Below are 27,322 nucleotides of genomic sequence, written 5' to 3'. Positions count from 1 at the left end.
ATGGTCCACTTACTAGCTTTTAGCCTAATCTCCCAGACTTCTTCAGCAAATGGCGACAACCTGTGTCTGCCGGCATTGCAGCTCCACCTCTACGTCGTGTTTGTACCAAACCAAAACTCCAAGGCGCTGATACCGACTTCTGCATGCAATATCTTTGTTGTTGTTGAATGACAAATCTGAGACATCTTTAACACAGAAGTACATTTATTCAGGTCTTAGTACATTAATATTGAACAGTTACATATTCTAATTGATTGCAAATCACACAGCACAAGTCCAATTTATTTCTGTATATAAGTTAAATGTAACAGATTTTTATTTTAAAATATGTAATGGGAACTCTTCCTCTTGTTATGAGGAGCACTTTGTTATAAAATGTAAGTAAAAGTGCAATATCTTTTCTACTCATAAAATTACAAAAATTGGTCCAGAATCTGCATTCTGATCAGGACTGACAGACTAAATATTGTTTTTTTCATTTTAAAAATGCAATATATCTTTCCTTTTTTCAGTAATTTGCTTTTTGATGCTATTTTCTAAAAACTGTAGCTAAATACAAGAAATACAACATTGTCAGTTTACAAAAGCTTAGCATATTAATCACTGCATCATCTATTTTCTAAATAAACTTCATTTTTTTCCCATATAACTATCTGGAACATTGAGTTTTGACAACAACAATACCATAATATCTCACAGCGCTATGTTACAATAAAATATCTCTGTCAGAAGTTCAAAGAAAAAGAAAATATAACAATAGCAACATAAAATTAAGGAATACAATGCATAGATTCAATCATTTAAAAATGTAGAGATATAATTTACTTAGTACAGCTCTTTTACTTTAGAGTGAACCCTGTGACACTGACTACATGGATTCATTACAGTTTATCCTGACTTGAGTGACCGGCACAAATATATATAATTCTGAACATATCACATGATAAAAATGCTTAATATATCACTTTAACTTCAAAAGGCAAATTTGGCTATAGTACACTATGGCATGTTTGGGTAAGAAAAGGCAACACCTGGCACCAAAGCCAAACAGCAGCTTCTTTAACAGCTTCTCTGCAGGGCCTTTTGAAATGTTAAGAATTTCATTTACCTGCCCCGCTCCCTGGCTTTCTTAAAATCTATGTCAGCGGTGTCAGATCGTGTGCCATTACTGGTCTAGAGTATGAAAGTTTTCGTTTCAAGCAAACACCAGAACTAATTACAGAGCTTCGCCCTCCAGCTGGAGGTGAACTCAATAGTGGAACGACTTAAATAAAAACCTGCATACCCAGAGCCCTTGAGAGCACATGATCAGACACCCACTGACATATGTGGTGTCTGGATTAATCATACAATAAACAATAATGTCGAATAGGCAGTTTTCCATTTTAGTCTATAAGCCACCGAACCAGTCGACTTCATGAGAAGCAGTCATGTTTACAGACACCATCTTCACAAAGGTAGCAACAACCTTGTACACTATTTGTGACTCTGCATAATAAGTCACTGACAGGCTGAAAAGCTCATTGTTAGTACAGCAATAAGTGGGAAAAGCAAGTCAGAAAATGCAAATATACAAGCTAGATAAGATACTTAACACTTAGTGGCGCTGTTCAAGGGCAACATTAAAAAATAATGAAAATAGACTTGTTATTTAAAGATGATTGGAGCTATCAAGTAACGTGTTACCGTTATATCAAATGTTTAAAAAGACAGAGATAGGTAGAGGTAGGAGGGGCAGAGTAAAAGTGGAGTCTCATTAAAAGCAGTAAAGCTGATCCTATTGACAGCATCAGAGGGCTCTTTTGGACAAAAAGGAATCATATTGTACTAAATTAGACCAATAATACTAACCTTTTACGACAAAGAAAATGAAACGAATTCTGAAACTGAACAGGGGACAGGCTGGTTACTCACAGTGTCTTTAATGACAATCTCTGGCAGGTCTTAGACTCAGCCTTGGTGTTAAAAAAACAACAACAGTAGCACTGAGAATATCTTTTATCAAACAAACCTGCCTTGACCTCTTAACATTCACAGCACTGCGAAGCTATCGGGAAACCTTGACAATAACAATCCGCTCACTCGTTTCTTCTTGACTTCTAAAAAAAAAAAAAAAAAAGGGAAAGCCGGGAACTGAAAATAAAGAATTCACTGTACTTTTCTTCAAGACCGCTGGATTTGAGTATCTTCTGGACCGTAGACATTTACAATACAAAACCCTTCAAGCCTGCAGTTGATATCTACTTTGTTAGGCACAATAAATAGGCCCCTGTGGTATTAAGGTTCAGAGTGACGAATGACTCAGAACAATTCTGATGTCTGAGTGCAGGTTATGCACCAGCATAAATCTATATTAACCACAAATAATTTAGGTCTCAAATATATACTAAATCTAGTAAACATCTACTACATCATTTTGATATACAATCTTAACGTATGTACAATAAATCTGAAAGTGTATTTCCATTTTACAGCCTGACTGATTTAAAAGAATCTGATCCAGTTTTCTCTGTGAGCTCATTTCTGCTGCCTTTTTTTGCTTCCGCTCTGTAAACACTATTTACAGTCTTAGAAAATACACTACGAGACCTGATTTTACAAACTGTATGATGACATTATGTACATTCAGGCAATAACAAAGTGAGTCATTATGTAACATCATCCGAGGATCCCTTGAGAAGTCTCTCACTTTATGTCATGTCAGTCCACAAACCCATGAGCCAGATTACCTTCATAATTCTTCTGTAGTGGTAACCAATTATCACCACACTGTACATACAAAACGTTTGATTGTGGAAACCCAGTAAACAGCATGGTATGAGTTAGAGCACTTCTACAGATTGTGCTGTTGCTATCTGTAACCTTTATGAGTAAACCAGAGAGGTGTGTTTCAGTTTGGCTCTTACATTAAGGCAAAATGTTTGGCACTTAGTTTGTACAGAATATTTGATATTTCAAAAATAATTCTGATTTCAACTTCACCAGTTCTAGGAAACTAATAGAGATGCATTCTCAGCAGATCATGACCAGTGTCAGTCTCCTGAAGTGACCCGAAAAGTGTTTTTGAAACAGAAATGTTGATGGTACAGAAACTGCAGGTGAAGATGTGATGAGGATACACTTTTTGTCTCAAATGAGTTCTGATTGTGTCTTTTACCAAACAGCGACAGCAGTCATTTGAACTGAACATTTTTCACCCTACAGCTTCTACCCTGACACCCAGCTGTGTGTGGTGGTCTTCACTCCGTGGGGGAAACCTTGTTGGGTCACCATTGGCTCAAAGTTGAAATCCAGAGAGTCTCCGTCCATCAGAGTGTCATGGAGAACCGTCTCCATGTCAAACTCAAACTTCTCAATGGACATGTCATCCAGGTCGCTGGGCAGCTTCTCCGGGTGTGAGGGCTGTGGCAGGCCCGGTCGGCCGTATCCGTTGGTGTTGAGAGGGCAGAAGCCACCAGACATGCCTCCCCCGCTGAGGTGGCTGGAGATGCCATAAGGCATCTGCATAGGGCTTTTTGGTTGTAGGGAACGCGGGGTGCCCCCGCTGTGGCTCAGGGGCATGAGCAAGCGGCCATTCATAGCTGGTGATGAGGCTGGGGCTTGGCTGTGCACATTGTGGGGGTGAGTGTGAGAGAGGCCGTGAGGGTGGCTGTTACCTCCTCCCATTAGTTTGGCAGCATGCTGGCTGCTGCTGTACGGCGGCAGCATGCAGCCTCCGCTCGACTGAGACACCACAGTGTCCACTGACGGCATTAGATCTCCGTGCTGGTCTGTATCTGTCGTCAGCAGCTCCTTCAGAAGCCCCGCAGGACAACTATACTGGCCCATAGTGGGCCCGAAGCTGGGCTTACTCTCTGGCAGTGTCTGCAGCGGCATGGACGACAGTGTGTTCATTCCCGCTTGGCCATACACACACTTGCGGTACTCCTGCTGAGGCTGCGACACCATGCTGGGGGAGCTGTACGTGGGGTACCCAGGGCTCGGCTGCATCATAGGAGAGGGGGAGGACTGGGAGGAGCCAGGGGTCGTCGCCCCGCCTCCAACCTGAGAGTTGTTGGGCGACAGCAAGTTCAGGTTGTCCAGAAGGTTTTCCATGACATTCTCAGAGCTGTGTCCCAAAGAGCCTGTCATCTCTGTGAGACTGGGTAGCGTGGCCGTCATCTTGGCCCCAGGAGCTCCTGGGTAGCCCATATGCACGTCTGCCTCCCCGAGGTCATCCTCTGGCATGAAGGGTGAGAGGCGGCCACTCAGAGTGCTAGCGTTGGAGCTGGTCCGAGGCCTGAAGCTGTTCCATGCATCAAAGTCGTCGTTGCTGTGGGAGTTGGGGCTTCCAGGCCACTTGGAGTAGGAGCCAGGGCTGTCTGCGCCTACGTCAGGGCCGCCCTGCAGGGACAGCTGTGGGGAGACAGGGAGACTCTCAGTGCACCAATAGACATACTGTATGTGCCAGAGACAGTCAGTGTAACATTATGTTTTTAGCAGAAACCATTGGCAAGATTGGAAGGTACAAAAAAAAATCTAACACAAAAGTATCCTTGCTAAATACTGCATCAATAATGTGATAATATCTTAAGATAGCTGTTCAAAAGATGCGTAAAGACATGATGTAACGATAAGAACATTAGAATTGTGGATATGATTACACATTCTTAGTTAATTGCCTTCACCTCTACAAGGTTAATAAGTCCAGATAATTGTATTCGTAAATGTAATGTAGCCATTAAGACCAAGAAAAGGATAATTTAGGCTAAGAATATTACCAAAATCCTACAAGATGTCAACAACAGGATTATGTTGATCTATAAACCAACTCCTTTGCCAAAATACAATCACAAATCAGTTTCTTTTGTTTAAAAAAACAACACTGTACACTGTCTATTTTCTCAGATAAGAATTTACAAAAAGGTGAATTCTTGCCATGGTTCAAATAAATATGAGCTGTCTCTAGGCACCAGAAATATTAGACTTCTTATTTACCTTTTTCTTAGCTGCTCTTCCTCTGCTCTTGGTGAGCTTGCTATTGTTGTCCATGGAGGCTGCCCTGCGTCGCGGCGACTTGCCGCTCTTCCCGCCCTCTGGGTTTAGCATCCACCACGAGCTCTTTCCCGTCCCCTCATTCTGGACGCGAACAAAGCGGCTGTGCAGCGACAGGTTGTGTCTAATGGAGTTCTAGTGGAGAGGGATAAAGAGAAAGAGAAAAAAGCTGGGTGAGAAGCAGACAAACAGAGAGATTTGTGTTTGCCCTTTACCCAAAACATTACAGATGTGCTTTAGCATACGAGTGCAAATCCATCTGTACAGGTGGTTCTCTTTTAAAAACACACTCGGCGTGACAGCCGTCTTACAGAGGAGAAAGGGGAGATTTTAAGGTCACTCAACAAGCGAACGTCATTTGCAATTCAAAGAAACACGTGCACAGACACCACACACCCACACACACACACACACACACACAATAGCTGTCAGTGAGTTTACTCCATGAGCAATACATCCTGAACAGAGCAAGGATTAAACTGTAGACTCTCTTATCTCCAAAAATACTGTACATGTGGGCCTTCATTTCCTTCAGAAAAACAGAGGGGCCCATTGTAAAACACCATTATACCAACACTCACATTCCACCTGACTACGTGTCTTGTCTAAACCAGCACAGAATCAAAGGGAGGAAACAAACTAATCTTTCCTCCTTACAGACACATTAATAGTGCACTCTAACGTTGCTTAGTGACACCCCCAGTGGAAAAACTAATTTTTGAGCAGGAAGCTAGTGAAGCATTGTTAAAACATGGCAAACAAGAGCGAGAATATTGGGCAAACGTCTGCTAAGCAAACCACAGAAAGTGAGACGCCATTTCTGTCCTACTTTACTGGAACTACTGCTGTTCTGGGACACTTGGTTTTTTTTTTTTGGATTTCCAAACTGTTTCGGAGACTATTTACCTGGAGAAGAACTTATACTTGCACTGTATCGTTTCATGTCCTGGCCATAACATGAAGTAATAATGAGCCTTGGCCAGACATTACTGTGCATGCGTAAAGCTTGTTGTTTTGGAAGAAAGACTGGAACTCCCGGCACACACACACACACACACACATACACACACACACACACGCAGAGCTTAGCGTGCATAGTGGCTCACGTCATCAAGCCTGTTCCTGCTGTGAGTCATTGCTTCACATCTGGTTCACAGTCTGCCCTCTGCTCTGACTTTACCTCTGCTTCGCCTCATCCCAACCATCTCTTCTCATTCTTGACGCTCTTTGGTCCCACTCTAACCTATGCCACTATTATTATTTTCAACGATTCATTTGTCAACTCTGGGATGAATGATTTGTCTATAAAATGTAAAAAAAAAAAAACTGAAAAATGCTCATCATGATTTCCCATAGCCCAAATTGGTTTGGTCCAACAGTCCAAAACCCAACGCTATACAAGTCACAATAATATGAAATACAAACAATGGGAAAATTATTGCATTTGTGCTTAATAAATGACAAATATTAAAGGGCTAGTGCAGCCATTCAGTTTTGCACTTCCATACAGTTGAGGGACTTGCAAGAGACAAATAAAAAGAAGCTCGCGATTGAAGCACAAGAAGATGAGATATCCTGACTTCAAGTCCCTGTATGGGTCAAGCTCCCAAAACACTGGATCCTACATTTCCCATAGTGCAACTTGATAGTGTCTTTCATTTGACTCTCCCTTACTTTTGAATACAGACATCTTTCAAACTCCAAATTTTAAGTTTATTACAAAGGCTTTCTGTTTAAAGTGTGATTGACCTGAGATAACCCTGATGACATCACTATGACATCATCAGGGTCATTATCCAACTGTTTTCACAGCCTGACTCCTCATGATACATAAAGTAACCTGCATGTGTAAAAGTGGTAAAGGTGATGTTCCCCTTTAATCAATTAACCGAGCTGTTGTTGACTTATTTTCTGACAATCAGCTGATCAGTTCATTGATTAATCTGATCCCTGAATACTATTCCTCTCCTTTCTGTATGTACTTTTCCTTCCTCTCCACCTCTCTCCTCTCCTCACTGGAGGACCTCGGGCTCTTGGGCACATGGGGGCCCTCCTGAATACACTGGCCCTTCACAAATGAATGAAATGACGAATCAAGTGACCCGGCTGCCTCAGCCAATAGTCTCGGGCTAGTTTGCATGATCTGAGGGACGTGACAGCCCTTCCCTGATTAGCCTAGCAAATGCTTTTCTCCCCCCCCCACCCCCTCCTCCTGCACATCGGTAGCTATGACAAAAGGCGAGGAGTAAAGTCTGGTCATGAGCCTCTCTTTCCCATGACCGCTGAGAGTGCTGGTAATTTCAGCTGTGCTGCAACATGGAATGACTGCAATGTGAGTGCAGACGCCGGGATGTCCTGTTACAGCCCTATATCATCCTGATGACAGGAAGGAGAAACTCACAGCTAAAGTCTCCAATATGGACACTCTGGTTTCTAGTTTGCCTTAGGTCACAGTCAATATACGCTAGGTGTGTGATGATGGAGAACCTTTTAGAACCAGTTTTAAAGTCTTGATGCAAGAGAGGGAGTACAAGTGAAGGGTCATAAAAGCTGCTATGATGGGAAATACCAGAACTCGGCAGAACTCGGAGTGCTGTGTGGGGAGTGTGGCTGAGGGTGTCTGGTGGGGCCAGTGGAAAAGCCTCGTCTCCCACTGTGTGTGTGTGTGTGTGTGTGTGTGTGTGTGTGTGTGTGTGTGTGTGTGTGTGTGTGTGTGTTTGCCAGCTCATGTTTTTAGTGGAATGGCAGTCCGACAAACAGCAGCGCAGTATGGTTTTGATTTTGTTGCTCGATCCACTGCAGCCAGTGACATTGTGGTTTGAAAACACATGCGATTTTGGATGAACACACGCACACGTCGTTCCCCCGAGAGGCACAAACACACGCAAACACGCATAAATGAATGACAAGTATGACACATTGCTCGTTGCATTAGTTAATGTACTTATTTCTTTTTTAATATATTCGATTTTGTACAAATTGTGAGTCTGTTGCTTTTGGATCCTGCAACTGTATGTGACACTAATTTATCTCTGGCTGCAGTACACAGGAATCTTAACATTCCTGCTAATCACTGTGTGCAAAGTTCAATTGTAATCAGAGCCAACGTGTTAGTATCTCTTAGGAAACAGTAAAGGCAGGATTCCCAGCCAGGCAGCCATCACAATCAACATTCCTCAGCAAGGTTACAAAACCCACGATTTCACAGAACTGAACTCTGATTACCGTCGCCTGAGGACGGCCCTATCTCGTGTGTTGCAGAAAAATATGACAATAACATTATGTCTCATATCAAGAGTACGTTTTTTGTTTATTCCCACAAAACTGCAACAAAATGATGGAGACTTTGGAAAAGAAACAAAAGACAGAGTATCCTGCACTCACGAAAAATCATTGTTGTTTGCAATTAATACAAAGTTCATATGAACTCAGGAATGTCATCATAATAAATCTTGTGAAAACAGGCAGTAATATGACATTACTGTATCTCTGAAGGCTACTTCATGTAGCCAGAGATAATAAAAGGACTTGTCTCTGTTCTGCCCGAGCCCACCACGAGGAGCACCACGTCCGTTCTCTGAGTCAACAGAACAGAGCAGCGCTGGCAAAACACGAGGAAGTGACCACATGAAAGAGGACTGTGACAGGAAACAGAGCTGACTTCCTGCCTCACAGGAAACACGGCGGTCGTGAGGCAGAGAAAAAGGCATGGAATGCGAAGCCGCAGTGCCGCGGGCCAAGTGGACACCGCAAATTTAGCTTTCGCCCCCTCCACTACCCCCCCACTGCCAGAGAGTTTATGTTTAGCAACAGGCACTAATCCCTGATGTCACACTATATTTATTAAATGAAAGTAATGTTCACTTTGTCGTGTGACTGCTGAAACTGAATTACATGAGTGGATACGTCATGACTCAACAAGTGGCTGCAGTATGGGCGTCTGGGTGGTGTGAGTGAGTGTGTGTGTGTGTGTGAGTGAGAGAGGGGAGAGAGAGAGAGAGAGAGAGCAGGAGAATGTGTTTTGAGTGTAGGCTATTTGAGAAATAGAGAAAGAGGGGTTGTGTGTGACAGAGTGGGCATGGATCAGTAAGGAACACACTGTGCTGGTTTAAACTCCCTCACTGGCAGAACTACTGAAAGACCACAGTGTTCAGTACAACTCTCCTTTCCTTCCTTCTCCACTTCTCTTTATTACTCATCTCCTCTCCCTATTTACATCTCCTCTCCCCTCCTTCTTGCCTTATCTTCTCTCACCTCTATTCTACTGCACCCATCTCCTATATTCTATTCTATCATCTCCGCATTCTCTCCTCCCCATCTTGCCTAGTCTTCTGTCACCTCCTCCATACTACATCTTCATTCTTGCTTCTCCTCTCCTTATTCCTCATCTTGTTTCCTCGCCTATTAACTTCTTCCTTCCCACCTCCTCTTGTCTGTTTTCCATCCTTTTCCTCTCCTCTCCTACCTTCTCTTGCAGACAGTAGCCAAGAACCTGCAGAAAAATGATGCCAGACACATGCTGGCACACTGACCGAGGTGCTGGTGCTCTCAAGTGCTGCTCAAATGTCAACTCGTCTAATGAAAAAATCCCCAGATGAGCCCAACACCACCTACTTGCAGGGCTGCTTTGAATCAAGTGAAGCCACAAGTGAAACCTCAGCTGCAAAGCGCACACAGCTATAGGTATAAAGTGCAGAAATGCTCTCTCCTCACTGACTGAAAGCGCACAGCAGGTACAAACTCACACGCCAGCACTTCTCTGAACAGTTTCACACGCTTTTACCAGAGTTATGGAACTGATGAAAGTGAAAAGTGTGGTTTCCCTGCACTATTTCCACTGAACTCATTAGAAAAACGGTGCTGTCCTGAACAGGCGTGTTCACCTTTCATTACCTATGTTTCAGCTTTAACAGTAGGTGTACCCTTGCACTGTAACCAGCTATTTTCTGTGTAATGTCTGCGGCTGTGAAGAAGACAACCTATAGAGTATGTATCGCACCATTTCTAACCACCAAAGTAAGTAGCCCGAAAGCTGTAGCTTGGTCATGTCTGGAGCTTTGTGCTGAGTCTGGTGGAGTTAGAGCAGTGTGGTTAAGACAGAAAACGTGTAAACCTGTTATTAGCCTTACACCCGCTCAGCAGGTCTGCCTGCTTAACAACAGCATGGGGCTGAGTGCACAGCTCCAGGTGAGATGGCAGGGCGACAAGTGACGAGGAACTACCACTCACTGGGGTTACAAAATCATCAAAGATTCACGGCAGGTTTTCCCCTTCATGTCAGATACTCTTAGTATTCTGTGATACAGAGGCAACTGATTCCATTATGAAAGTAGGTTTGCTAAAGGTGCACAGTGTGGTTAACTGGCTGATCAAAGTGATACCACCTGGAACCAGGTAAAGAGCAGAGGGAAGAGGCAATGGTTATTTTATAGAGTCAGTTCTTCTTGAAGATACTTCAAGCTTTTTGGTGCCTAGAAAACTGTGTCTGTAGCACAGAGGACCAAAAGCTATCAGGTACCAAAAGTTGGTCAGCTTGGTCAGATTTGTTCTCTTATGTGCTTGCTCCTTTGACAGACAGTTTCAGATTTAAATGGTAATTTAATTTGCAGGTGTTCTACAGAAGCCCAGAAGGGACTAACCAAACACTGGCTCTACATAGGGCATTTTGCGTTTTTCCACGAGTTTTATGGCCACTGTAGTTTCTCCTTTGTACTTGGAAGGGGAGGTTGAAGCGAGGGGGTTGTGATCTGCAACTACGGTACACCACTAGATGCCACTAAGTCTTACACACTGGACCTTTAAATAATAAAATATATTTATGTCTCTCCAGGTTAGATTTAGCTAAAAGTATCTCAGATATTGGCCCTATCGAAGAATTTCAAACAATGCACGACTCTTAAGAGGCATCTTGAATCATTAGAAACCAAATTACATCAAACAGCCATAAATCAGATTTAATTTGGTTTTTGGGGGATTTTTCTTCATTTTGGGAGGCTTGCTGCCTGGATTTGAAATGGGGGGAATTTGTTTGTTTGATTTATTGGACATCAATGGTCAATAAAGACAAGATCATATGACCTTGATAGTAAGTGTCTGCACCTAAATGTCCCCTTAATTTGCTGAGTCATGAGCTATGTAGTCATCGAGTAATGGTTTAAACTGGTATATGGTAGCTTTACAGTACAGGGAGCGTTTTTATCTTCACGCATGTTCAGCTACACAAAAGGAATCTGTCACACACACACTCATGCTTAAAAAAATACAGCAATACACCTTCACATTACCACATTCACAAAGCAATCTGAACAGACTGTGATGACTTCATGTGTTTGCAGTTTGATAGGTTATCGTCAGCAACAATATTGAAGTGACCAGTGATAATCACTGACCTATTTACTAAAGTCAATACAGCAATGATCATAAAAGGCAGTGGAAATAAAAAGCACAGCACAGGAAATGTAAAGCCTTGGGCCTTTTTATTATTTATACCCCCAGTTTCATTAAAATAGTCCGGAGAAAAGGAAATGATTGTTGTCATTAATGTTGCATAGCAGCGGGCAACACAGCACAGCGCCTCAGGTTTGACTGGTCGGGAGAGCATAAACGTGTCACTGTTAGCAGCGATATAAAAAGAAATCTGTTTTGCCACAATTTCTGTTTTTAAAAAAAGTCTCAGATTAAAATTGGAAACTGACCCCTAGGACATGGTTCTATCCAGAAATAGGTTATCTCTGCCTGCTCCCTCCATCCCGCCCCTTTCCTGGTCTTCTATTCCTCCCTTGTCCTTTTCACTTGCTCCTCTGGGACACCGTGCATGTGCACTACTGGCCACAGCTGATCGCACACTCGTGTTGCAGCGAAAAAAAGGGTCCCTTTCTCACTCGCTGACGTCAACTTCCAATAATTCAATTTGACAAAAAGAGGGGAGAGAGGAGGCCACAGGAGGACACAGAGAGCTCAGTGTGGAGCTCCTTAAATTCACTTAAGAGTTCTATGAGACCAAGCAGGAGTCTATGACTTCCAGGAAAGTACCTCTTCAAAATGGTCATTGTCAGAGTTATATGACCATCATAAAGCGCAGATGGAAAGGCAGAAAACGCAAGTCATGCAGAAGCAAATCTGTCTGCAAATGTATTTACTGACGGCCTCTTGGCAGGATCTGATTTTCACAATCCTCTGCAAGGAATCTGAGTGCAACCAACTGCCCTCCCCCCAAACACACACACACAGCTGAACTTGGAAGCCTGAGCGGATGATGATTGGTTAAGCTTAAGATTGATCGGCCTCACAGATGCTGCAGTCAAATGATAAATAGTCTGTGAGTCGTTTTGTGCGTACGGTGAGAAGCAGTAGAGCCGCTGACACTCCAGGATCTTTCATCGCTGTATGATAGTGTGAGACGAGTGGCGGAGTGGAGGGGCTATTAGCGAACTTCCTGCTGCATTGTATCCACACAGGAAGAGCTGGCTAGTCCTGATACTGATCCCACTGATGCCTCTGGTTTCTATGCAAAACACTGCAGAATGAGACCCTGGTAGGTGCAGTGCTAGGGTCTCGCTGAAGAAAACAGTGGGTTCAAGAGCCGCTACATCCTAATCAAAACTAAACTACACTCTGTAGTCTGACTGGGCAAAACAAGAGGAAAAAGGAAATAGGGGGCCCTTGTCCAGGTAGGCTTTTCCAGCCAGGATTACAATGGTGGCTAAAGCTCTTACTGTTCATCTTAGGAACAGTTCCCCACTTATGATTTGCCCTCATTATAGATCCAAACAAACAGAAGTTGGTGAGAGAATAATAAATTATCTGCTATTTCCACTGGCTTGGCTCCAAAAGAAAAGTCGTCTGAATGAGCCAGTGAGTGACCGCACATTCAAACTACATAATCAACAGGTCAAACAGTCAAAAAGGTTGTTGATTGTGCAAAACAGGTTGACCTGTTTGTGTTTGTTGGCTACAAACTTTAAAATCCTTACTGTCATTTCCCCAGGCCAATAAGAAAAGGATGAGACGTTAACTACAGCCAACTGTATGACAGTTAGTGTCTAAAAGAATGATGCAGGAGACGGTAGGGCTACGAAGTAATTTAAAAAAATCCCTAAACCCTTCAACTGCAACTACAAATCAGAAAAAAAACTCTTGCAAGCAAATAATTTAAATTGTAAGACACTTTAACCTGCTTATAATGTTTTAAAAGCTCCAAAAATCCCCATTTTAAGACATTTGAGAAGTTTCAAATGTTTAGAATTTTTGAGCGAAAGCAAGCACGTGTACTTCTTTCTATTCAATCATCGTATTCATACTGTTATACTGATTTAACCACACTGCTTATGTCACCTGACCTGGAATGCCAATAAAATATGGTGAGAGAGTAACGGACTGAAGCTTTTTTTTTCTGCTGATTATTCAGAGATAGTTTATAAAAGCTACTACACGTTCTTTAAAAATAATCTCCCAGCAGCAATCAGACCTTGCTGTTTACATGCTGAGCTCTCTCTTGTGCTCGCTGATTTCCTGACTCAGAATTAAGCAGCACGCAGCTCATGTGTACAGACAGGGACCGGGTTGTGCTGGCTAAGCTTACCATGCTAAAATATGTGCATGTGTTGCTATGTGCAACACAATGTGAGTCTGTAAATGCACAGAGCTGTGTCTGTGGAGCGGGGATATTTTTCGCCTCTGATCAGCAGAGCGGCTGGGCTGGGCTTCTGCCTGCTCTGCCTGGATAAAGATGCAGTGTGTGGACCACTGCTGGGTGCCTGTGTGGCGGCCTGCGTCCATAGGCCTGACCCACCATGGGAAGGGTGGGGGGGGAGTGTTTGGGGCGTTATATTTATACGGTACCCCAGTTCAACCTGGCAAACATGGGGATATCCCCGAGCTGTTTTTATGGCTGGATGTTGATTCCAACAATGAATCTTTACTCGGTTACAAAGTGGAGAGGATTTCTCATTGGTACACTGTGGTGTTGTTTTGTAACACTGCACAGACAGAAATGTGTGCACTTATGAACTTTCCTCATGAAAATGACTGTATACTAACAATGTTTGTAATGAATAAAAATAAGAAAATAGAGAAAACCGACTGCCCACACTGTTTGGATAGGGACTCTAAAAAGTGCATTTCTAAAACACCACAGGGATTCCTGTTGAGCAACAAAAATGTTGCCAAAATAAAGCAAGGACATCATTGCAGGTAAGCATATTGTCATGGTATGTAATCATGTTTTCTAACGAGAGACTTATAGTAATATCATGGCCTGAGTCTGACGTCTCACACAACCATGATGTTGTTTGTCGAGAAGAAAAAAAGACTTCTTTTAAGCTTCATTTGCTTGTATTGTACAAGACTGAGTGAGTAATTGGCCACAAGTGTCTTTGGTTGAAGGATTGCTGTTTAATTATGGAGTAAAATGATTTAGTATTGCATTCTTGCTCTCAGTCCTCAATGCTTAAACTCTCCTTACATTTGCACAATGTCCAGGAAGCAGTCTGTATGTAGAGCTGTAATGCACTTACCTGTCTAAAACTAGCAACTCAAGCTCTGCCACAAAAAACTGTTTGCAGAGGGGAAAAAAACATAAAAGAAACCTTATGAGATGCAGTGGAGCCACTATAGCGCTTTTATCACAAAGTATTTTTTTCATGGGCTCATTATGAAAAGGAAATAAAGGTGATGCATCACAAAATAAATAAATATATGCGAGTCTCACAGAAGGAGCTGGAGAACTTCATTCAAGTGATTTAAAAGAAACTCATGCCGAGATTGTGACTCGGCTCCATTTTTCTTGGTTAGATATCTTAGACATATCAGATATCTTCATGTGTTTTGGCAGGCAAAACACAATTTATTTGACACAATTGAAAACCATTGCTCTGTTTAACACTTATGTGTAGTTGTTTTTTTATCGTCCTTGTTATTTGGCCTTGTTGCGATTACTCCAGAGCCATTAGATGACAGTATATGGTACTGTAAGTGCGTTGCTATGCCAAAGAAAAGTCTCTTGAGGACAGCTGCATTGTGATACTATGTGGAAAAATAAGTCGAAAAAGTGCCATTATTGTTATAGAGTGTATAGTCTATGTATATAGTATATAGGACTACAAATCTCCTCCAATCAATATTTAAAAACCTAATCAGCTGTGATGAGGGCTCACATTTTTGCAAGGAACAGCAGATAGCAAGTGTGACATTAAAACAGGGCACCCAGACCTGGACTTGGCATCCCAGTCAGAAGGACCATTATCATGCTGGCACCAGTTCAGGTCAGGACAGGAGCTGCACATGAGTAAACCAAAGCCTCACTCCAGCATTTACTTTGGCTCCATTTAACTGAAGGCCACACAGTTATCATTTAGCTCATTATATCAAGTGTGAACCACACAATACCTCAATAAGAATTTTAAACAATAATTCACAAGTACGATAAGTAATGACACTGATTGATTTCCCAGCTCTGAGTGGAACTAAGAAAAGAAAATAATGAAGGGAACTCTGGGAGAGGAAGAAGACACAGAATCTAGCGTCACACTCAGTGTTGCTTCCTCTCATGACATCATTACCCTGCTACTGCATACTGTACCTTGTACTGCTGTCAAAGCAACCACTTCCTGTCATGGGCTGAAATTTGCAAATTTGCTCTTAAAAGGCAGTAGAGCAGGGAGAAGAAGAGAGAGGTAATAGATTCAAGAAACAAGATAGGAAATATCAGAATCAATTTAAAAGATAGATAATGGTAATTCAAAGTGCAAAATATTAATAACTTCCCTGAAATCAGTGTTTCAAAAATTCTGATTTGTTTGTCTTTAAGAAAAAAAGGATAGAGAAAAATTATGCGTTTAAAATTACAGATGATAAAACCTCAACAACACTATTTAAGCTCCAATGTTAGTACAGAATAGAAGGTATGCAGATGCAAGATACAAAAACGGCACCCTGACAATGAACTCTAAACTAAATCTTCATTTTACTCAGGCTGCATTCCGGCTTTAAAAAATATTTCACACTTTTTGGCAAAGTCAGTGAAATAATTATTAAATGTCAAGATTAATTGGAAAAAGACTGACAAATGACAGCGTCTTTAAACAATGAAAATAATGAGTAACTCAACATAACTCAAAACCCAGCGTCATCAACAGATCGAGATTCTTCTTTGGTATCTCAATGATTCATTGAGAGAAAAATTACTCCACATGTGGTTACATGTCTAATATGCTTGACTGACACTGCTGCATTTCCTAGAATTCAACCAACACAGGAACCCTGAATGGGGAGCCACGCTGGAAAACTAAAGAGGCCACCCTGAAACTGTACATTACATCTCCCCTACATCTATTTATGTACCCCAGACATACGTAAATATCCTAAACTACACTTATGTCTGTCTCAGCTAACAGCCAGGGTGAGAGAATATAATGTCATCCCATGCACACTTGATTTGGAAATTGCTAACAGCAATCTATTATTGAAAAATCTGTTTCAGTCCGTGCAGTATGTGCTCGTAGACGTTAATGTCAAGTGAAAACGTAACTGCTGGTAACCTCTCCTCTCCCGTGAGGTGTTTCTTTTAGACACACTACGTCAGCCAAGAGCCCCGCCATACAACACAGACAATAGCGCTGCAATGTTGCAACGCCAATGCAAACCTAAACTGAATACGCCTCAGGGTGGTTCGGTTACACTGTTACGCACTTTGACCTTGAAACAAACTATTAGTTCCTGTGACAGCAGAGGCAGTGAACCTGCTGTCTGACGCACACTCATAACGACACTTCTGATTTAAGTGTGCATTTAATTTCCACCCATGGCAGCCAGCTACAGAGCTCCAGCGTTCATGTATGTGAACACAATCACACATGCCCGAATGCATGTGTGATTGTGTGATAATGCTGGGCCAGTCTGACAGGCACCGTGCATAATCGCTTTAGGGCGGGAATTGCACAACAATGTGGGTCTGGGTAATGCCTGTGGTTTGGGGCCCTCAGCAGTAAGCGGTCCCGTAAAAGTGCTGCTCTATTCACTTAATGTGTGTCTGCAGCCAGTTCGCGCGCACACACACACACACACACACACACACACACACACATACACATACACATACACATACACACACACACATACACACACACACACACACACACACATACACAAGCTATGAGAAATTGATGGGACACCACATTTTTCACATGTGAACAGCGTTGAGGGGCTTTCACTTCTCATTTGAATGGTGAAATTATTCAAAATCCATGCAAGTTCCTCTTCTCACACCGTAAAACAATGCTGAGGTCTTCCTGTTAACCCTCACAGGACATTTTCCCAATTTTTCTGACAGATGAGAAGTTGTGATGGCAGACAGAGCAACAGCATATTCTGTGAAACAAACTGCCATGCCTGGTCAAACCCACTGCCAAAACAGACAATCACATGCTCTCTGCCTGCTACTACCAAACCCGCACTGAGAAAAACAAAACAATCTGACTCATCCTAAATGACTGTTTACCTGACCACGGCGCTGGATGTCAACTGTATTTTTTCGACTGCACAGTAAAGCAGCCTGCGTGGGCACCTGTGGGCTCTGACCTGTCGAATAATGCTCTACTCTCTGCTGGTATCTTTTTATACATCACTTACACTCTGTGCAGTTACTGGACACTACAATCACTGAATGATCTGTCCTCTGGTCTATAGCCAGAAAAAGAACTGGCAAAACAAAACTCTGGCAGGAGTGCTCCAGGGTTGTGTGATGCCAGTGTCTGAGGTGGGTGGAAACACCCGGTGTACACATTTGACATGATTTGTTTGAATTCACTAAATGAAAGGGGCACTTTACAGGGATTTTCCTGGGTCCTTTCCAGTAAGATAAAGGCTCTGAAAGTGTGATGTTAGCAGCTGGAGCACCAGCTGTGTCACTATTCACTACAATGTAGTTAGCTATTATTCAGAGATCAGAAAACATACAGTTTGAATAGATTGTGCTCAAATTAAGTATGTTATGTTTCTGTTTTAGAGGAACAGTGTTGGGTTGCGTTTTGGATTCAGTTCTAAAACACATGCACTCATTGAACTACAAAGACTTTTGTGGAAGTAAAATATTCTTAGAATCTAAAGAGAGCTTTTGAAATGATTCATATTCAGCAGCTGTATAATGCAGCCAGGTTTTCTTTCTTTCTTTTTTTTACTATGAAAAGCAATGAAATTCATTACATAACATTTATAGCAATCAAAATATATTAAGAAAAGATCTGAAGGATGTTATTCTCCACTGTCTAGTGAGTAATGTTTAGCAGTCCATGTGGAACATCATATGAAGCCCTTGCAGATATAATGGTTTGGTTCTATGGAGCAACATAAATCCTAATTATTGCCCCTTTAAAGTGAAACTTATTTGCATGTTACATTGGTTCTGCATGTTTTGGGGACATTTGAGTAAAGAAAACCAGTACAGTCTGGGAAGCAGAGCAATGACCCAACAGAATCTGAACTTTTTTGAGGACAGAACTACAAACTGTAAAGTCTCTTCAACTCAGACAGACAGAAGTGACTCTCTCTGTGTGGTATGTGTCTCTTACATGTGCCCGTTGGCTTCCTCCCCATGGCATTTGGGACATACTGTTAAAGGTTTACTGTGAAACAATGACCCAGACAGCACCGGCACATGGAATCAATTGTCAGTGCGTGTTTGAGGTTGACATGATGAGACTTTGCTAGCTATCTATAGCCACAGAATGGCTGGATCCATAAATAAACACACGTGTTTCAAAGACACACAAACACCATCTGATATCCCCAACTTCGCCACACTGACCTGCTTTCCCCGCATCTTTTTATATTTCTGTCAGTGATTAATATCCTAAAATGTTTCTTGGTAGCGGGGAAGAGAGACGGACGGCAACAGAGAGTGCGAATGCAGGGGTTGAGAGGTAAACAAATGTAGATCAGGACAGAAGGAAAACATGAGGTTGTGAAATAATCTGTGGGGCTACTAGTTGCACGCTGTTGCTCAATCTGATCAGTGTGGATGGGCACAGTTACATCACTTTGAACATGACAATGTTTTTTTACTCATCTACATTACACTTTTATGCCAGGCTGAGCCAAAACCACCCAAACAAGAAGATCTACTTGTGCTGAAACAATTAAAACGAAACAGACATAAGCTGCTTCTTTGTGGTCTTTGGTTTTGAACTTAAAATATGCAGTTTGTGATTTTTGGAACTTGTGATTGGCATTTCCACTCTGGGGCCAATCTTTCAGGGCTTCCGGTGAAGCCAATGGATATCTTGAAAACACATAATGGATATCCAGGCCAAGACTTCCTCCACGGTCCGATTAGCAACCTGATACACAAGAATGACAAGAAAGACACATTTTGGCCAGTCTCTATAAACAGATACCTGAATATGAACAAAGACATATTTTTAAAAAGCTAATAAAAAGAAAACTTCATAGCAGACGATAGCTTATTATATTGGGTTCCAAGATTACATCTCAGCCAATGCATTCTCCATCCTTTGCTCTCCACACAGACTGTTTACCTGCATGCCACCAAAGCCTTCTCAGCTGTGATTGGTCAAAACATCTCGGTCTACAAACCAGAACAATTCCATTGCCAAAGTCTTGGTCCATTCATATGCAGATATCTGTTTATAGAGATTACTACCAGGACATCTAACAGGTAGTGTCTGTCAATACTCACAGCTGCTTTTTAACACCTGTGGTGTGCCAGCTATGGTGATTCAGCACAACAAAGCACAAGTGGTGGTACAAAAAGCGAAGGGGAGAAAAGGGCAGTTGTAAGGAGATACCGGTTTAAAATCATCTGGGGAGAAAATGAAAGTCAGGATATCTTGCCACAATAAAAAAAGATATTAATCCTGTGCTGGAATGTTCCCTGTGTTGGCCTGTCTGTCTGTCTGCCATCGTGTCTGTGCATCTGCCAGCAGCAGGGCTTTAATTATGAGGCCCAGGTTATGTGCACACGCACACACACACAGGAGACTAGCGTCCCACATATCTCTAACACAGTGCCTCACAGTTCCGCTGACTAACCAGTGGCACCAGACTTTGGCCTGCGGCTCCCTGATTCCAGTAAATGTCTTGTTATGCAACTACTAACAAGTGTCACCCAGTCTGAACTTAGAGCATTCTGGGGCTCTGCTGCTCTCTCTCTTTCTTTCTCTTTATCTCTTAATTTTTCTCTGAAGACAGTAAGAGGTTAGCTCCTTAGGGTTTGACTGAGGGGGTTGGGGGGGGGTCCAGTAACCCTTCAAAGCACTAAGTGTGCACTGCTTTGTGCAGAGGCAGAAAACCAGGAATGGAGAGGCAGGCGGCGCAGGCAGGAAATGGGGAGGAGGGCGAGGAGAGCTCCTCCAGCTCTTTGCCTGAGAAACACAGCTGCCCCTCATGTCTTGGGGCAATGCCAAGGTTGGACTCCTCGACTGCCTCAGGGGGGTGAGAGGTGTGTGTGTGTGTGTGTGTGTGTGTATGTTGAACCAATGGAAACAGGAGGACTGCTGTTCTATCCAGCTCCCTGTCCTACTAATACACATTCAGACCCAGAGAAACGAGCAGTTCAACACACAGCAATTACACACACCTCTTCATCCTCCCTCCAAAAAGTCAGGAAAGTTAAACCATGTAAAATTAAAGCTAAAAACGGTGTACAGTGTGACAGAAGGACATACTTATCAGTCATTAAGATTGACCTTTAATGTGATGTTTAGGAAGAGTTGGCTAACACTTACCGCAAGACAACAGAAATCTGTAAACTGGTGGAGATTGTGCTATGCCGCTGACACTAATGTGGCACTCCCCTTGATGTCTCTGGTTGTATTATTCCATTATGTTCAATGTTGCAAATCAGCAACTTGACAATTTTAATAAGGTTAATATGTTTTGAAAATTAATCATTTTATCTATAATATTTTATATCTAACTCCAAGCCGGAGTAATCTTAGCTGAAAGATAGTTGCATAATGTAACGTCTCTGTAAGCCACATGTTCTATTCTGCAGAGTGGTTCTATTATTTGTCAATGGCGAGATTAAAAGGCAATCTCTGGAAACCTGTCTTTTACCAGCTAAACTCAATGCAAAGAAAATGATGTAGGTTTGAGGTCATTTAGAAACAGTGTCATCATTACATAGTTTTTGTTATTTGTTTATGTTAAAACAAGCATCTGCAATAACTGCGACCACGTACACGCATGCATTCACACACACACACACACACACACACACACACACACACAAGCTTGAATGCCAAATTTCAGCCACCTAGAGTGGAAAGTGTGGCTACCAACAAACCGACCAACAGTGGAAGCTATATAGATGCTGATCGCAGTTTAAAAAGCTCGGTAGAGCTTGAAGGTTATTAATGCCTCACATATTCAGATGGTTTCCTTATACTGTCATTGTAACTCAATTAAAACAACACTACTCGCATTCTGAATATCAATCAGCAGCCCGTCCCTGGGAGCCATGACTTGGTTATGAAGTCAAAACAGAGATGCTTGTCCTGTGCGCTGAGCCTCTCCTCTCGGTGATACCTACTGTAAGACTAAGAGGGATCGGAGTCAATGGGGGCATTTACATGGTAATGACCCTCGTGTCACTTTCTGTACAATCTGCTCTGACCTACGTGTTTGTCTGCTCCCGCGGTTTGTTTTGAGATCCGTGGGAGTGTTTACCAGCGTAGGCTGAGGAATTTCAGGTCAAGAGAGCGCGGCGTACAGAGAAAACCTGCGACAGAATTGATCCCGATACCGACATCAAAGAGCACCTGAGCCATCCAGCTCCACCGGCTGAAACCAAATATTTATCCTGTGGTGACGTATGTATAGTAGAGAAATACAAGAAAGAACAGAATTTTTGGCAGGTATGCAAGGATGTGTGTACACTGTATATACTGCGCTGTATAGATGCATGTGTGCAATGTGTGTGTGTGTGTGGGTGTGTGTGTGTGTTGCACCCTGAACCCTGTTTGTAATACTTAATATATTAATAACATTCGGAGTGAGATGAAGAAAAAAAAAAACACGGGAACGGGACGTATTAGAAATAAATAACCAGCTCTGCAGAGAGGTTTGATGATACATAATTTGTGCCATCTGTTCTTCTTCCTGTTGGATTGCGTCCTGTGCCAGGGCCAGTGTCCAGTCCATTCTGAGAGCTTCTCCAAGCTGGTCCCACCTGGCACAACTGTCCTCAAAACTCACACTGTCGCAGACGGCCTGAGAAGTGTGGAGGCTGTCTGTGACTCAGTTCAGACACGACCGACTGTGGAGGATCAGCAGCGCTGAGAAACAAGCAAGGCCTCAAACAATTACAGAGCAGACAGCCTTAATCATAGATTAATGAAAACTTGATGTGCTTCAGCCCGTTCACTTCAGGTGAACCTCGTCTGCTCAGAGAGATCAGGCACATGGATCCCTTGTTAACTTCAAAAAGACGCAAGTGAATTATGATCAGTGTTTTAAGGTGTTTAACAGTCAATGGTGTCAAGAAAACACATTTGTGTTGTGACTTCCGTTACTGTGATCGCTGTCTTACACCACAAGCTTCAACCTGTATATGACTTAACACTGAGTCAATGAATCTACCCACTAACAAACAGGACATTTATATTCCTGATTCTGACTGTTGTATTCTCTCTTGAAGGTCATTTGTTTTGAGTGCTTTTGTTTGAATGTCTAGGATAATTTTGCAAAGCTGGTGTCTTCGGAATGGGGTCTGCCACACAATTTACATATATTCATGTTTCCAATCAGTCATGTCGCCTCAGTCGAGACAGCACATAACAAAGCAGCAGAAGATGAAACAGCTACACTTGGGAATTTTACCGCAAAATAAAAAGAAAGAAAGAAAATCAACAAGTTAAATACTGATTTCTTAATTCAGCTTGTGTTTGAAAGGTACTCTTAAAATCACTGAAGAAGAAACAACAACAAAAAAAAAAAGAAACACAAGGCTTGCCACAAAATTACCATTCTACACATTGTCATCTTTCCTCAGCTCCGCTCTGGCCCTCGCCCCGGCTCATAAGTAAGCTCGCTCTGAAGAGACAATGTGTGATAGCCCCCCTGTGTGGAGCCGAGGGGAGCTCTATGAATAACTCCCCTCGCAGCAGTGAATGGCACTTTGCTTTCCCACAGTATTACTCAGTCTACACCCCCAACATGGCAGGATAAGCAGCAAGCCCAGGCGGTGGCTGAGCGCCCCTCTCCGAGCCGCCAATCACACAATAACTGTTAAACGGACGGAACAGCGCTGAGAGAAGCTTCACTATTTATTTAGCTACATCAATGAATACACAAAGACATGTTCGCAGGCCTTGTCACGGTGACTTTGTTGCATGCTTTACAAAAATGTAAATGATCTACTAATGTAGGTAATGATGCTGGGGACAGTTAACTCACAGTTGCTTGTCTGACACTCTGCTATACAATAACTTCCTAATTACACTGTAACCAGTGAGTATCAGTGGGAAGGTGTTCACTACTGCTGTGTTTCATGGTCACTGAGGTGCTGGTACCACTGCTGACACTGGGAGAAGTGTAAAGTGTGCTCTCTCATCAAAGGAAAAAATAATAACGGGAAAGATTATCCTGTCTTTTAACGTCAACGACAGCACCTTTTTCTCTCTCTCTCACTGCTGATACTCCGCAACGTCAGACTCCAAGTGAATAACACTCTGTGGGTGTTTGTGTTTTGAGGTGTCGCCTTACCACACACTGCCTATGGATTCTTTATTCAGATCCCCATCCACCAACTTACTGAACATTATCCCTGGCTCTTCGCAGATGTATTCAGTTGTATTTTCCCACATGGATGCATCACTCTTAGTAGTATTTGTTCGACGAGTGTTGTTTACTGCTAATTGGGAAACAACATCTTTGCTCTTTTCAAGCAAGAAATGTTATTAAAGGTGAGCAAATTCTTATATTGATGTCCATACCAGACACACATACACTCAAAGTTTGATATGCGTGCCACTATGGTTAACTGAGTAATAAGAAAAGAACATTTTACATACAAATCCCAAAAGCCATAGAGTATGACAGATGTTGAAGCTTTTAAAAGGTACCAAGGCATATGACGAGCACAACGTTGCTTTTCCTTAAAAGGACCAAACCTACTTGGACAACATCACTACCCTAGCAACACATCTGCCCAGTGCTTGCTTTGTTTACTGTGTGTATTTCACCACACCGAAGGGGGTTTTTCCACTCGTATAATTTGACTGACTGGACTACGTTTGACAGCTCAACACGAGTTTTGTGCCTTTTGTAAACACTGAATTCAAATGGATGAATATGGAGCAGGGTGTTGCTGAAAACGACATTTGTGCCCAGTCAGCTTTAAAAAAAAAAAATGTATGTGGTAAAATAGGTCGGTTTTTTTAAATATCCGTCTATGTGATTCACAACCAAACAAGAAATTCTTGCTGTCATTTGTGACCGACATGAGTGTGTCATCTCTCAGCACATGACTCAAACATGGGAGCCTCCTCTGACAGGGGGAAGAAACAAAGGAGAACAAAAATAAATGAAAAAAACACTTGACAACTGCTTTAAATTTCATCGGCAACCCAGACATCCTATAACAGAGGGAAGCGGTAATAAATCTCTCACTGTGTGTCTACTCGCTCAATATGATTTCCCACTTGGAGCGCAGACTGTCATCAATTTATTGTCAGACACCACTGAAACTATGTGTCTCCAAAGTGAGGTTTACGCCCTTCAATAGTGTTCAGTGGGAGGGCTTGTCACACCACATCAGAAATTTAAAGTCCCCTCTTGTGTAATGCTTTGGATGGTCTCCAGGACACATGAATGCTTCTGGTATCTCCTTAAGACACAGACCAAACACAGCTTCGTTCAAGGCGCACACTCTAATACGGAAAACTGGGATTTAGCCCTAAAATCGATCAAACATTTTAAAATAGCAGAGAGCTGTCTCAATCACATGGAGCCAGAACTCAAAGAATTTCTGAGCAGCACATTGAGGGAAGCAATAAGGCAAAAAGAAAAAAAACCCTGTTGAGTCAGCAGACTCATATAAATCACATACTGCAGGGAGAAGTCAGATGACTGTCTAAGGTCATGGTAGCAATTGGTCAGTTTACTGAAGTGCCATGAATTGGATGGATGGCAATGAAGAGGGACACGGTTTCACAAGCAAATGATAAACAATTTCACAGTTACTTAACTCATCATGCATGCTCTTTTGTCAAGAGACATTTGAGGAAAAAATTAAGGACCCTATGTAAATATCAAAAGTCCCTGCAGGAGATGCAACAGTGATAACCATAGATGATGGAGATGACAAATAAACATCCCTAACCAAAAAGCATTATATAGTCACAATAAACTGACTATTAAACAACACAGAAAAGCCAGAAATCCCTGGAGGGATATTACAGTGATACCACAGGAGATAAAAACATAGCATAAAGCACAATGAAGTCACTGTGAACCCACTGTTAAAGTACCACAGCCATACCAAAACGCCCCACTGGAAAACTTTGTACAAGAACTGGCACAGGCTTTATCAGGCATAAGCAGCAGCCATAAGCCATCCATGCTGTGAACTCCCACCACACACACACACACACACACACACACACACACACACACACACACACACACACACACACACACACACACTGTATCTCCTGGACGAAAGTACCAAAAGAGGAAAAACAAACACAAACGTACCTTCCAGCCTGCAGAGCTATTGCTGTCTCCTTTGTCCTTAAAATAAGGCACACTCTTCACCATCCAGTCATAAATCTGAGACAGAGTTAGTCGGTTCTCAGGAGAACTTTCGATAGCTTTGGTTATGAGGTCTGCATATGACATATTCCCCCACGCGTTTCGCCGGGAGGAGCTGCTCTTCCTCTGGGCAGCGGCGGCAGCTGCGGCCGCCGTGGACGACGATCCGACCGGGGAGGAGAGCAGAGGCACCTGCTGCTGCTGCTGCTGCTGCTGCTGCTGCTGTTGCTGATGATGATGATGCGGGAGTTGCGGGTTCGGGTGCTGCTGCTGATGCTGCTGATGTTGCTGCTGATGTTGCTGCTGCTGCTGCTGTGGAGGCTGCTGGTGGACGCAGTTCTCCTGACACTGGAAATCAGTGCACAGGATGACAGGCTTCTGCTCCGTGAAGTCCTCGGTCTCCTCCAGCAGGCTAAGGTTGTTGATGAAGTCGGCATTGCCGGCGGGCTCCTGCTTCACAGACGGCACGGGCGAGGACGTGTTGGAGTCGCCCGGGTTGATGAACTCCGGCCGGGGCAAGGGCCAAGTGCACGACCGGGGCCGCGACAGGGGCTCAAAATCCGGGTCGATTTCCACCAGGTGTGGCTGTTGGGCCGCTTCCGCCATGGTCGAGAGGTGACGGAGCAACAAGTGTTACAATGTCATGTAAATGTGACGAACCTGTCGACCCTTTAAAAGTAGCAACTTCGCCTTTGAAATGTGAGCGAACACAAGACAAAATTGTCCGGGAAAACAGTGCTCCGCCTGGGCGCAAAGTCACTACACTGGAAGTCACATCCCAAGCCGGTAGAAATCTGTGTTAACAACAATAAAAAAGTATGTTTCCAAAAAGGCCTTTCATGAGAAAAAAAAAAGGTTGTCTAAGTGTCCACAGGGTGTTTGACCCGCTGGTTTGTTTTTGTTATCCAGTCGTAGTGATGTTCCGTCTGCGCCCCGAACAGCCTGTTGACTCTGTGTTGTACAGCATGTGAGGACTTACTGGAACTATCATTTGTCAGCTGACACCGCCCACTCTTGATTGACAGCAGGAGACCGCCAATGGACAGCGTCGAAAGAGTTGGACCCAAAAAAATAGTCCTTGTTTTCATTCCTTCGTCTAGTAAACACCGTGTCTGAAGAGCACAAAAAATACTGAACTTTTACCCAGCTCAACAGTAGTTTATTAAAAATGAATCGTGACCGATTGTTTTACACGTGAGATCAAGATAGTACTTGTATCTTGCATCTATTCTTGTGTTTGTATGAATGAAAACACTGTATTTTTGTCACCTCGTTGATTGATAAAACCGAAGCGAATTAATGTGAAAATATCCTCTCACTTAGCCCAATCCATCAATTATTTAGGGTTAAATATTTGTTTTGGTCATCTGCCATCTGATATTGATGGTCATGTTTTATCCCGTGCAACTCATTGAGACAGCAACCCTGTATTATTACTCATTATGAGTAGGTTTTAAGTTTCTAAATTAATTATCCACCAAAGGATAAGATGGATAAGTGTACTACTACTTTTGCTATA

General features: G+C 42.7%; 1 protein-coding gene across 1 annotated transcript; it reads right to left on the bottom strand.

Moving 5' to 3' along the window:
• Window positions 1-186: 186 nt before the first annotated feature.
• On the bottom strand, window positions 187-26,953 carry foxo1a (forkhead box O1 a). Its single transcript, XM_051399747.1, has 3 exons — window positions 25,747-26,953; window positions 4,978-5,169; window positions 187-4,395 (listed from the first exon to the last, which is right to left on the bottom strand). Exons 1-3 carry the CDS (start codon window positions 26,407-26,409, stop codon window positions 3,208-3,210), a joined length of 2,043 nt encoding a protein of 680 aa, XP_051255707.1. The 5' UTR covers window positions 26,410-26,953; the 3' UTR covers window positions 187-3,207.
• Between the last annotated feature and the right edge of the window lie 369 nt (window positions 26,954-27,322).

Source organism: Dicentrarchus labrax, unplaced genomic scaffold, assembly GCF_905237075.1.
Source record: "Dicentrarchus labrax unplaced genomic scaffold, dlabrax2021, whole genome shotgun sequence".
In the NCBI taxonomy this organism is placed as follows: Eukaryota; Metazoa; Chordata; class Actinopteri; family Moronidae; genus Dicentrarchus; species Dicentrarchus labrax.
This window is presented reverse-complemented; position numbering and strand designations above follow the sequence as displayed.